This window comes from Rhea americana, unplaced genomic scaffold, assembly GCF_003343005.1.
Source record: "Rhea americana isolate MKP2758 unplaced genomic scaffold, rheAme1 scaffold_190, whole genome shotgun sequence".
Taxonomy (NCBI): domain Eukaryota; kingdom Metazoa; phylum Chordata; class Aves; order Rheiformes; family Rheidae; genus Rhea; species Rhea americana.
In genome coordinates, this window is record NW_028186039.1 from 1,559,390 (window position 1) to 1,571,871 (window position 12,482).

At 40.5% G+C, this 12,482-nt stretch overlaps 1 protein-coding gene across 1 annotated transcript in view; it reads left to right on the forward strand.

Moving 5' to 3' along the window:
* The window catches only part of GDF5 (growth differentiation factor 5), a 4,039-nt gene extending 1,599 nt beyond the window's left edge, over nucleotides 1–2,440 (forward strand). The window contains exon 2 of the mRNA XM_085302683.1: nucleotides 799–2,440. Coding sequence (XP_085158809.1) covers nucleotides 799–1,667 — 869 coding nt within the window. The 3' untranslated portion in view covers nucleotides 1,668–2,440. The remainder of the gene's footprint in view (nucleotides 1–798) is intronic.
* Nucleotides 2,441–12,482: the final 10,042 nt, after the last annotated feature.

Genomic DNA, 12,482 nt, shown 5'->3' on the forward strand with positions numbered 1-12,482 from the left:
AACACAAGGTATTGCTAACAAGGGAATGATAGAAGACTCAGGAAGAGTAGGTGATTCCTTTTCTGTTTAATTAAGAATAGCTTGGCTTCTGGGAAGGGATGATATGCTGCTCACAAGTGCTGTGTTCCAGTTCAGGTCCTTGGCTTGCCACTGCAAGGCACTGTTAACGTAACACGTCGATAAAACGTAGCCTCAGCCATATTCCTCATTAGTGCAGCTCCTGAGCTTAACCAAGCAAATGTAACATCACGTTAAGGGGAGGTATGTTTTTCTGCCCAATTTGACAAAGTTGTGAATCATGTGGAGTTAAGTTAATACGGCAATTATCCTTGTGTCTGGCAGTTCCTGGGGGATGTTGGGTTTAAAAGACTAATTCACTGTTGTATTGTCTAAGGGTAAATTTGCTTGTGTTTGGAGCCAGCATGGGACCTGGGCACCACTGAAATCCCATTCCAGTAATTTAAGTAGGATATAAGTGGTGAATAGACCCTGTGAGTGCTCAGCCCTGAAAAAGGACTATTTTCCGTTTGGCTAATTGCTACTTTGAAGCTAGAAAGTGAAAGAAATTACATTTCTACAAGGCAAACTCAGAATCTCATTTCCCTGTTGAGTCACTGAGTTCTTCTGGGTCCCTGCTCAGAGCTGATCCCTTAGAGAACAAATATTCTTTCAGATGAGTGGGTTAATTAAAAGATCTTCTAGGCTTATGAACAAACTTCAGGAATACCATGAAGAACTGAATAACCAGTATTGATCTGTGCTTGATATGCTTTTAAAAATGTGTGTGTTTTTTTTTAGATGARCGAGCGCCAACCATAAGAAAACAAAAATATATTTTTGACATCAGTGCATTAGAAAAAGATGGCTTGCTGGGAGCAGAGCTTCGAATATTAAGGAAAAAGCCTTCTGATGCCTGGAAGTCTCATTCTTCTGGAAAAACTTCCCAAGTGAAATTATTTAGTTGCTCCACAAACAGACAAGCAGCTACGCTCCTGGATTCTCGTACTGTCAGTATCACAGATACACCAAAATGGGAAGTGTTTGACATCTGGAAACTTTTTAGGAACTTTAAAAACTTGGTTAACTTGTGTTTTGAACTGGAAACTTTTGACAGAGGGAGAGCTGTTGATCTGAGGAGTGTGGGATTTAACAGAACAGGAAGACAGGTCAATGAAAAGGCTCTTTTCTTGGTATTTGGGAGGACAAAAAAAAGAGACTTATTCTTCAATGAAATCAAAGCTAGATCAGGCCAAGATGACAAAACTGTTTATGAGTACTTATTCAATCAGAGGCGGAAGAGAAGAGCTCCTCTAGCAACACGGCAAGGGAAGAGGCCTAGCAAGAATCTGAAGGCAAGGTGTAACAGAAAAGCCCTGCATGTGAATTTTAAGGATATGGGCTGGGATGACTGGATAATAGCCCCTCTAGAATATGAAGCATATCACTGCGAAGGGCTTTGTGAATTCCCCCTTCGATCCCATCTGGAGCCAACCAATCACGCAGTTATCCAAACTTTAATGAACTCAATGGACCCAGAATCTACACCCCCAACTTGCTGTGTCCCCACCAGGCTGAGTCCCATTAGCATCCTTTTCATTGACTCTGCAAACAATGTAGTCTACAAGCAATATGAGGACATGGTAGTGGAGTCGTGCGGTTGTAGGTAGCAGAACAGTTGCTCGCATGAATATGTTTTGAAAGTTTTTATGACAAACTGTGCATAACCTCTCCTCAAACAAGGTTAACTAAACTTCTTACCTCTAGGATGAGTATGTTTACAAAGATGTAGCAGTAAAACCAGTGTTTCTGCATGTTTCTTCACTGTGGGTATATTTCAGCAGTATTTGGCTGCTGTCATGCAGCCCAATATAGGGCCTTGTATACAGAATCTGATAGCAACATAAGACTGGCTGTAGCTAGAGTCCATGACGGAGGAGATTAGACCCCCACACTGCTAGATCACCTGCTTCTATCCCAGAGGCAGCTGGTAAAAATGGTATCAGTGAACTGTGGATATGATCTGTTTAACTCTTTAACAGTGTTCTTGAGACTGAATTTATGTCTGAGTCCCATGTGCATTGTCCACTACGCAATGTTAGAAAAGAGCCTTGATGTCTAGAAGAGGAGGTTGGGTTCTGATGTGCTCTGAGCTTGGTGTAAATAGTTACACTGTAATATGATTTCTTTCTGATTAGCTATGGAAACTATACATATACAAAAAGGAGTAATTAAATATAATATTCTGATTTAGTTTAAGTTGTACATGGAGATAGGTATTTGTTTCCATGCATGTTTTCCTCCAAGCCACATATCTTTCTTAAGTATCCACCTTTTCATTATTATGTAGCAAGTTATATTACTCTGTATAAGGTTCAAGTTGCTCTCAAATGTTCATAGTAAGTGTTAAATTACAGCGTAAGATGTAATAAATTATTGACACAGTGCTACATTGTGTCTAGCTATCCAACTCTGCATAATTATAATGCTGTTAAGAATTTGCTTTGAATGTTTTTGTACAATAAATAGAAATGAAAGGGACTTTTCAGTGCAGCAGAATGCTAGTGGCATGGATAATATGTCTGTGTACTTTATTTGCCTCTAACTCTGCTGCCGCAGAGATGATGAAAACATTGGAAGAAAGATTTGAAAACATGACGTGGTTTGATCTGGTGTGGAATGACACCATTGCTTTGCATCTGGGGCAAGACTGAGTTATGATTGCAAAGGAGCTCTGGTATCATTTTATTTCACCCTGCAAAGACTGTATGTTTATGAAGCCTCTTTTTCTATTCATGATATGTTTGGATTATAAATTTATTCTGGGATTACTCTTTGTATGTTTCTATCTACAAAACTAGGTGCTAGAGGTTCAACTATAGAGCGATCAGAAGGGCCATAACAACTGCCAAAAATGATTGAAATAGCTTATTAGTAGTCAAACATACAAATGCCATGATTTACTATCTTTGATTCATCACTATTTAAACCAGCAGGTCACATGATTTCCTGGGGTTKAACTCCGCTCTGCACAGCATCCCTGATGCAGGTAGTAACAGGTAGCTGAATATGGCCCCTGCACCCTGAAGCCCACAAGCGCTGATCTCAGACTGCCTGTGTTCTAGCTCACATGAGGGGCAAACAGTCCTAAACGACTGGGCAATAGCCGCAGATAAACAATGCTGCTGCCCATCTTCCTGTGCTCTCTGGGCTGCAGAGCCTTTAACTCGTTTTAAAAGAACGGTTAAGTGTGCTTGTTGCCATTTGCATTGGGTTCCCCTGGGTAGGTGGACATGTCATGTACCATAACCGAAAGCCAAGTGATACAGAAAAAGCACTGCAGGAAACATATGTGTGACCTCTTTGTTAATAGTTCTGTATCGTGATTTGCACCTGCAGAAAAGGCTATTACTCAGCCGAAGTCAGATGATAACATAAAATGAGGTAGGTGAGAATGCTGTACTTGAGAGGAGGAAGAATCACTAAATAGTAGGTCAATATGCATTTAAAACAATGGGCACTTGAAGCTGCTCTGTCATATGCACATAAGAAATTCTGGCATCTTATGGATCTAGCTTGTGGAGCAGGGTTGACCCCCGGACTGTTGTCTCCTTTCTGGATTCTCAGCATGTATGCTTCCCAGATCTTGGTCTTCTCGCCCCAACTGAGTCTTAGACCAAGACTAACGGTTACTGTCCCCTGCACTGAATACTTACCACCAGCCAGTCTTACTGGTGGCAGACATTTCAAAGATTTTCAAACAAGGAGCTTCTAACATTGTGCTTTATCATAAGCTTATAGAGACATATTTTACTGTTGTTATGCTAGTAGGGAAAACAAGRTAAGTCCAGAGCCAACAGGATGTTTCAGACGCTTTTTTGCCCATTCTGCTCCAGTATTTCTTTTCTTTCCTCTGTGCGTTTTCCAGGTGTCTGACTTGCAGCCTGTAAGGCTACTTTCTCTAGCACTGACCACTGCTACCCTATGAGAAAGAGTTGTCTCCTTTCTTCCCTGTGTGAATGAATACTGTTCCCCATGCATATGCGTGTTTGGACTCTCCCAGTGAAACCTCTTCTCACGTGGGACAGACCCAGCTGCGCTGAGCAGTTTATTGACAGCACAGGCACATTTCTCACTGGGCTTAGGGTGGGAAGTTCAAAATGTGCTGTAACAAATATTGCCTATCTAGATTCATCCACCGCTGTGACCTTCCAATTCACTATCTGATAAAACAGAACCTTTGCATTCTTATCACTGAATCCATCATCTCACTGTTTACAGCATGAACCTAAAGACTACTGTGTGCTTCACAGCTCTTGGTTTATGAGGAAACTGCTGCTCAGCTCTCTAGGATGGATATCATTAATGATATACCAATGTTTTTGAGGATTTTGGTGGAGTGGCAGTCTGGGAAATATGGCCCTACCATCTTTTTCTTTTTCTTTTTCTTTTTCTTTTTCTTTTTCTTTTTCTTTTTCTTTTTCTTTTTCTTTTTCTTCTTTTTCTTTTTTTCTTTTCCTTTTCTTTTCCTTTTCCTTTTCCTTTCCCTTTTTTTGCTATCCTATGTTGTTTGAAAGTGGATGGTAAAGCCATGTACTACTTAATTACCACGAAACAATATTAGCCACTTAGGTCCTGCTCTGACTTGTCTCGGACTATAGGAATCCCCATACAGCTGAGCCCATGTAGAGGCTGGCTCTTCCAGCCAGAACACCTTCTCACACCAGCTTTTCCCCTGCAGCTGAGGCTGCAGAAGGCTATTGTTAGTGAGTCTTTGAAGCTATAGTTAGGAAAATCAGAATGTCTTCCACATCCTTTGCTAAAGCAGAGATTATCTCTTCTATTGKATTTACATGTTTCTTAGTCCAGATTTTAGAAAGGGACACTCAGATGGAAAGGAAAGGTGTGAGAATTCAGGTAAAGCTGGTGACTCAGCTTGGTATGGAAATACTTTTATGCTCCAACTTCTACTCCCCCTAATCAATTATCTCTGTAATTACTCTAACGCAGCCTCTGCAATCATACTGTTACCAATAAAACCAAATTAAGAAGCAGATTGCAAGCAGATTGCCAAGCAGTAGTGAGAAAGGGTTGGTCTTGGAGAATACTTGGGGAACATGCTGAGAGGAGTAAGTATTCTTAGGAAGACACAGGGCTGGGGTATGAAATCTGCAGTTTAAAAGACTTTACTAGGCCCTGCCTTTCCACAAAGAAATGCCGGCTGCCAAGGTACATGRTGCACAGTTCTTCTGGACTTGCAACTAGCAGTCTGAGAAGATCTAGAGCAGTTTTAGAGATCTAGGGTTTCAATGGAGTGCATTGCATTTGTCTTATAACTCCAGGCCTTGCTCTTTGCATGATATTTTCAGTTTCAAAAAATTTGCAAGTAAACCTGCTCATTAATTTGCCACTGGAAGCTGACAGAATGAAGTAATTGCAAAATGATTAGCCAGTGCTGGCTTGTCTCTTTGCAGATGATCATACTGTAGTACATCTAATGCTTCCAAAATACTACCTACTTTTTATAGATAAGCTAAAGTTGAAGATCTACTTTAACATAAAAAGAAAATAACAGCCTTTGTTAAAGGCTGAATAAAAATGCCCTGTTACAGAGAACTCCATTGAGAATGACCTTCCTTCAAAATGGCTGTAGCCTTCTACTGTTTTTAATTGGAACAAAAATGTCATTATCAATGATTCTCTTTTCAAGACGATGATTGTTTCCAAAAGAAGTGTATCTAAGTTGTCTTAAAACAAAATAGTTAACTGCTGGGATTACAGCTAAGCACCACCTTTCTAAAAGGCAGTTTGCTTCAGTTGCAGCTGGATCCATGGATGCGGTGATAGTTCTGGATGAAGGTGTGACAGTAACATTCACGTTACAGATGATGCACAATGTGGTTTGGAAGCCTGAGGAGGAATAGCCAGACACTTCAGGCTGCAGGGCTGCAGATCAGCCTAAGGATCTTGGTGAGGCAGGCTGTGACAGAAGTTGTAAAACCCCTGAAGGTATCATGTAGTYGGTATCGCTCTGAGGTTCTTGTTTCTTGTCTTTGTGTGGGTTTTTCAATACATTAATAAAATAAGATAATGATGTGCAAATGGAGTACGCATCAGCATCTAAATGGAAAAAAATGCTAAAATTTTGTAATTTTGCTATTTTGCAAACAAACAGTATGAACTTATGAAAAATTAGAAGAAATACGTACATACTAAGGTCTCCAGAAGCATCCTTTGGATACTGTGTTAATACCCAAAATTTAGCTAGATAGTATTAAAAACTTGAAGGAAAAAGAAAAAAACCCATTTTTTTAATACGAGTTTAAACAAATTTGAAACTACAAAGACTAAAATGGTTTTAATATGATGGATAATTACCACATCAAAATGACCAGAGAGCAGGTTTGGCCTAGACAGAAGCAATTTCAGGCTGAGTGTTCAAATTTGGGGTAACCTAACATCCACTTTGCTGTCTGCCAGCTTAGACATAGTGACAACTGAAAGGGAGAGTCCTAGTGMTCATCAAGTTTGTTCCAGCTCAAAGTGATGAGCTTATAATGGCAGGCATCCTAGACAACAAGATTAAGGTCATTTTTTTCACATTTAACTCTCAAACTGAATATCCTTGGTTTCTAATATTGGTTGTTGTGATGTCCAGAGCATCCTTTTGCATTTGCATTACTGATACTGTTTGATAACTCTGGGAATTCCAGTTTAACRTTATTTTATTCAAGACTGGTCTATTGAGCATTGACTAATTTTCCTCATGGTATAAAAGTATACTACTCTATAGATTATTTATTGACATACTGTTTGAGCCATTGGGATCACCTGGAGCAGACTTCGGTGTCTGYAATTAATTAGCAGATGCCTACTGAATGGTTACGATTACTTAAGTCTACAGTGTTAGAGGGACTGAACTCTTTTACTACCATTGTGAAAGCATTTTCTACTATTCTAATTTATCCAAAAATTCAACAGCTATAAGAAGATGCTGCCATAGTGAGCTGTCGATTTCTTTTTCTGAATTCTGTTTTTTTGTGTTTTTTTTTTTTTTTTTTTTTTTTTCAATATCTACTCACAAAGCCTTTACAAATCTTGTCAAGCTTTTACATGGAAATTTGAGTTATACAGAGTTAGAACAGAAACATGTATCCACGATTTCCAAGACACGTGGAAGGTGGTCATTACAAATACTCATTATCAGAGAAAAGCACAAAAGTACAACCCAAGTGGACTTCATTCAGCCCTCATTCCTTTCTGAAAACAGAGGTTCAGGGATAGGGCGCATTCTGGGACTGACACATAGCGAAGAAAATGGAAAGAAACAGAGAGCCTTGGAACTACTTGAGTTTGGCATTGCTTTCTTTAGTATGGTCATTATACAATGTGCAAAGATAGACACCCTGAATTATTGTTATGGCTTTCTTCCCATGGGTGAATTGGTGTTAGCAACTGGATGGTAGAAACACACAGAAACCTGAGCTGTAAAGCAATACAGGTTAAAAGTTCAGCTTTCCACCTTTATGATGGCAGGTTTCACTCTCTCACTGAGAATGCCTCATTTGTATTTACTTTTTAGGGTCATTATCTGTCCCATGAGAGTCTTTGTGAAGGTCCAAATTTCAAATAAACAGTACACTATAAGACAGGTATGTGTGGCTAATTTTTGTTGTATTTGGCTAAAATATGGTACTAAGCTGAATAGGTAAACATAAAAGTATGCCATTTAAAACAATGCATTCCCATTAGTGTTTGAATATGTGCCTAAACTCCATGTACACTTTTACATGRTTATGTCATTTCCTGTGTAAAATGTGCGTGTTTATACAGCAGCCATATGAAAGATGCAGTAACCCGCTATGTGGGCTATTTGAAGCTGTCTTTAAGAAACATAAAAACCCCTTGACCCTTGTATAATAAAAGGTGTTAAAAGATACTGCTTTTATAACATCTTAGCCAAGACTAATAAGAATGTACAAAGCAAACAATTTTTTTTACTCCATAGTCTTGGTCAATCACGTGTTATTTTATGAATTTACTGTTGCTGTTGGGTAGTAAAATGATATTTAAAAATAAAATTGCACCAGTTTTCATTGCTTCTCAACAAATTTAATAAAGAAAGAAATCTTAACTTTTTTTGAAAAAACAGTAAATACAGTACAGGAAATACCGTTCTTAGAATAGTCCATTTATTCTGTCATCCTGAGTTTGCCGATGTCCCTGTTTTGCAGTGGATGGGGTCAGAATGGAGTATTGCAGAACTAGTTTTGATTTTCTGCAATGATTAGGTTAGCTGAACCAACACAAATGGATTCAGTTTTCCTTGGTGTCATTTTGAGGAGTACAGCAGTCAAGAAAAATCGCTCTGTTAAATGATAATGGTAATTAATTGGCTGACTATCTGTTAGGGTACAGGAAATGTCCTGTTTGCTGGGTTTCTCTTAGAGTCTCTTTGCCATCAGGAATCTAGGTTGTGCCCATTGTACCGTCAGAGAAATGTCATTATATTTAGTGTAAAGCTTCTACACACTCATTTAATGTCTGCCTGTTTTTGACAAGATGCCATTTATCACGGCATAAAGTCAGAAATAAGCCTTTTATTGATAAAACCAGGCACATTTAATTTTGCTTGTGCAGAGAACTTCAAAATATTAATATCCCTCCAGAAGTGCTGAAAGAGAAGCACAACTTAGATCCTCCACAGGCTTAGAGAAGGGAGAGTAGATCTTCACAGGATCTCTCCTCTGCAAGGGCAAAGTCAAACTCATAAACTTTAGATGGCAAAGAAGTCATTAACTCAGAATGTTAGTGATCAGATTACAGGAACCCAGCTAGAGAGGATAAAATGCTGATGGGCGAGCTGGGAGGAGGTGTTCTACAGAAACCCTGGAGGGAACATGCCTCCTGCCTAGGCAGAAAGGACTCTGGAATAATTGGCTTTCAGAGAGAGGCAGACAGGCAATCTCAGAGCAGTGGAGGATGGGAGGGACTGAGAGCTGGGTGATGGAGTGCATAATAAGATGGACTGAACGCCAGAGCAACTGTAGAACAAATATACCCTCAAATGGAACAAGATGGGTGGGGTAAGTATACTCCTGCTGGGAACATAACATGTTTGCATGCYTACCAATAAAAATACTTCTTTTGAGGGCTTGGTGTGAATAACTCTTGTTTTCACTTCTCCATCCTTCCTATGCTAGCAGCTTTCAGGGCTTTACTCAGATCTCTTGTCTGGGAGTGGGTGAAGGTTTAGAGCAAGAGCAGGCTGCAGTTAAAGAAAAACAGCTCCTGAGAGTGGCACTGAACAGCCAGAAACAGCCAGTAGCTTTAGCACAAATGCTGACTGTGGCCATGTGTGCTGTTGGAGGAGATCCAGAGCCCCACAACTGAGAAAACTGAGACTGGATGATGAGGAACTTTCATTTATAGGATCTTCAGATGGGTCATGAGTTTCACTGCTGGGCTGCAGACAGGCAGGCAGTCTGTCTCTTGTCTAGACCATGTAGAGCCTGAGTTAAAAGGGCCGATAGTGCAGCTCTAGACAGTTACTTCCAGCAGCTAACTTTGTCTTTTTGCAATAGCCCTTAGCTACAGCAGGCTCATTTGGAGCACTAAAGAGAGTGCCTAGGCTTCCCAGACTGTCAGAGGGGAGAGGCAAACTTTGGAAGAGAGAATCAAAGTGTTTGTGAGTTGAGCAGGGGGCTGACGGGACAGTAACATGCAGATTGGACCTTCTGTCCTTTTTGGGATTCAGCTGCAGGAAACAGAGGGTCTTACTAAAAAAAAAACGTGAAGGCGCTCCTGTTAAACTTATCAGTCCTCATTTTTTCCACTTGCTCAGGGAGTCGATGGCTCAAATCCAGGTCTCTCCCCCATCACACTTATACCTCACTGAAGACACTGGGATTGGGGAACCCTCCACGTCTTCCATGGCATAGTTGCATGTGGGCTCCTATTTGGGAAGTTTATGTCCTGCCTGAGCCCTAAAATATGAAGCAGAACAGGAGGTGAATGCAAAGGAGGCAAAGCAGAATGAAGGAGGGCTGACAGATGTCTACCCCAGCACACCTTGCAGGGAGAGGACCCTTTACAGAATAGGTGATCTAACCAAAATTTCTGATCTAGATCACACAGAGAGAACACTTATACTAAATGCGGCTACATTCAACTCAGTCCTTTAACTTCTGAGTCCTTAATCCTTAAAGAGTTTTATTGCAGAAAGCCTGGCATTGGAAGTACATTTTGAAAACAGCTACTGGATGAGTCCTATAGGCAAGAAATAGCAAGTTTGGGGAAGGAGAGAGGGGAGGAAGAAAGGACTTGGGTGATTGGTGGCAGCACAGCTAATACTTGTGTTCTGGGCATCCATCCAGTTACTCCAACACAAGAATATGTTCATAAGGAGCTGCCACTGCCACAGTGATGGCACATAGACATAGTAAGTCTATAGATCCCTGAACTACAGTTTTGTACCCAGGCTTGATCATGGCTGAGATGTTTGCTTGACCACCTACTGACTACAGTCCAAGGATCTTCACTTCATGGTGTCCATGCTAGCATTTAAACCTTCTTGGTGTGGGCTGGTGATGGAAGATGAGTTTCAGCTATATGCAAAAATATTCCAGAAATGAGACAAGTTTGTTGATGACTTTATTTTTTTCCGCAAGGAACAATGTAGTGTGATTAATGATCAATGAGTTCCAGAAAATTTAAGTGACTAGCTATATCTTTCTGAAGCATAGAAACTCTAAAAACAGCCTGATTCATTTGAGTACTTACAAAAATAAGCTGCTATTTATATCAAAATATAAATACAGTGGAGCTCTCTCTCAGTTGTAATGTTTCTGTTAAGAGGAAAAGCCATACGAAATAATTTACTTCTTGCAACAGTAATGAAATATTCCCCATGCCAGTAAGATAAGAAAGTGATGAGGAGCATGTGCTGGAGTTGTCCGCGTTTTAAAACATTTAACCTGCACCAGTAAACCTACTGATTTTTAATACATCCTGGAATACYGGGGAAATTCCAGAAGTTTGGGAAGCTCTGGAGAAAAGGAAGTTAATTCAGTACTAAAAAGGGTCACTGTGATGACCTGAGCAATTATAAGCAACTTATGGGATTGCTGATACTGGTTGAATCTTATAATGTGATTGAAGGATGGTAGCATAATTCATAGGTTATAAGGGCAGGAAGAACACTTAAGATACCCAATGAGCTGCATAGCATAGGTAAAAAATTTTACTTAGGGATTCTGAGTCTCTGAAAATGTCAGCTGAATTTCTACTGCAATTGAGATAGCAAACACAACATTAGGAGTGACTGGGAGAGAAATAGAGACCAAATGAGAAAACAATATGTAGGCACTCCAGAGATTTACATGGCTCTTAAATACTGTGTGATACAGTAGAGCTGGAAAAGGGCAATAGGAACAACTGAAAGTATGAAAAGGCTTCTGTAAGAGAGTAATCAGATAGACTGGGTCTCTTTAGCCTAGAGGTGACTGAGGCAAGAAGGTGAAGTGGTGAGGACTAAGAAGGTGAACAAGGAGCAAGGTTCTCCCAAACACACAATGCACCAAATGAAACCAGTTTTACTGTGTACCTTTTTACCAGATTCTCTTCTTCATGTAGTTTTTCTTCAGACTGTTGAAAATCCTTGTTTTCAACTGAGTTAAAAAGCAACTTAGCCTCATCAAAGAATTCCTATTTGACAAGATCAATTTAATTCCTGCTAATCAATATGAAGTAAAAGTTACCTTGTTTTTTAGGGTGAGACATTGATACAAATAAAGGCACAACCTCATGAGCCCTATCGGTGCTAGATTCAGGAATAGACCTACTAGCAGGCTGGAGTGCTTGCTCAGAGTGAACTGTGCTTCCTGGAGGAGTCAACTCTTCAAGAAGGGATAAAAGAAAGATGCTGACAGCCATCCGTACTTCCTGAATTTTGAACAAGTGCTGGGCACAGGACTAACAGACTCTCTGCTGCTCAAATATATTAGCTACACCTCTTGCTCTTGGGACATTCTCAAGACACTGCAAGGACGTGAAGATCAAGATGTGCTCTCTTTGGCATGGAGTTAGAGGTCACTTGAAAGCTGCTCTGGAGCAGATGCCTGATTCATAAGGATTCTGTTATGCTGCCAGCCCTGAAATGCATATGCTTTCCTATAGCTTAAGGAGGTTAGCACCTCTTGCTGTGAGTTAGTAGGAGACCTCTGATATCTGCTCATAACTGCTTGTTCCCAGCCAGAGGGTACATGGCATGCGTCAGCTCTCACTGGTGCCCTGCTCTTCTTGCAGAGCGGCAGGTGTCTCGAGGAGGTATCAGCTCTGGACATCAGGCTGCTTTTTGTGCTGTGGTCTCCAATGTAGACAATACCAAAGCGCTCGAAGGCACTGCACGCTTTCTTATGTCCCACGGGAGTGGTGTGATGCCCATGAGAATGCGTGTGCTGCTCCTGCTCCCCAGCCTCAGACCA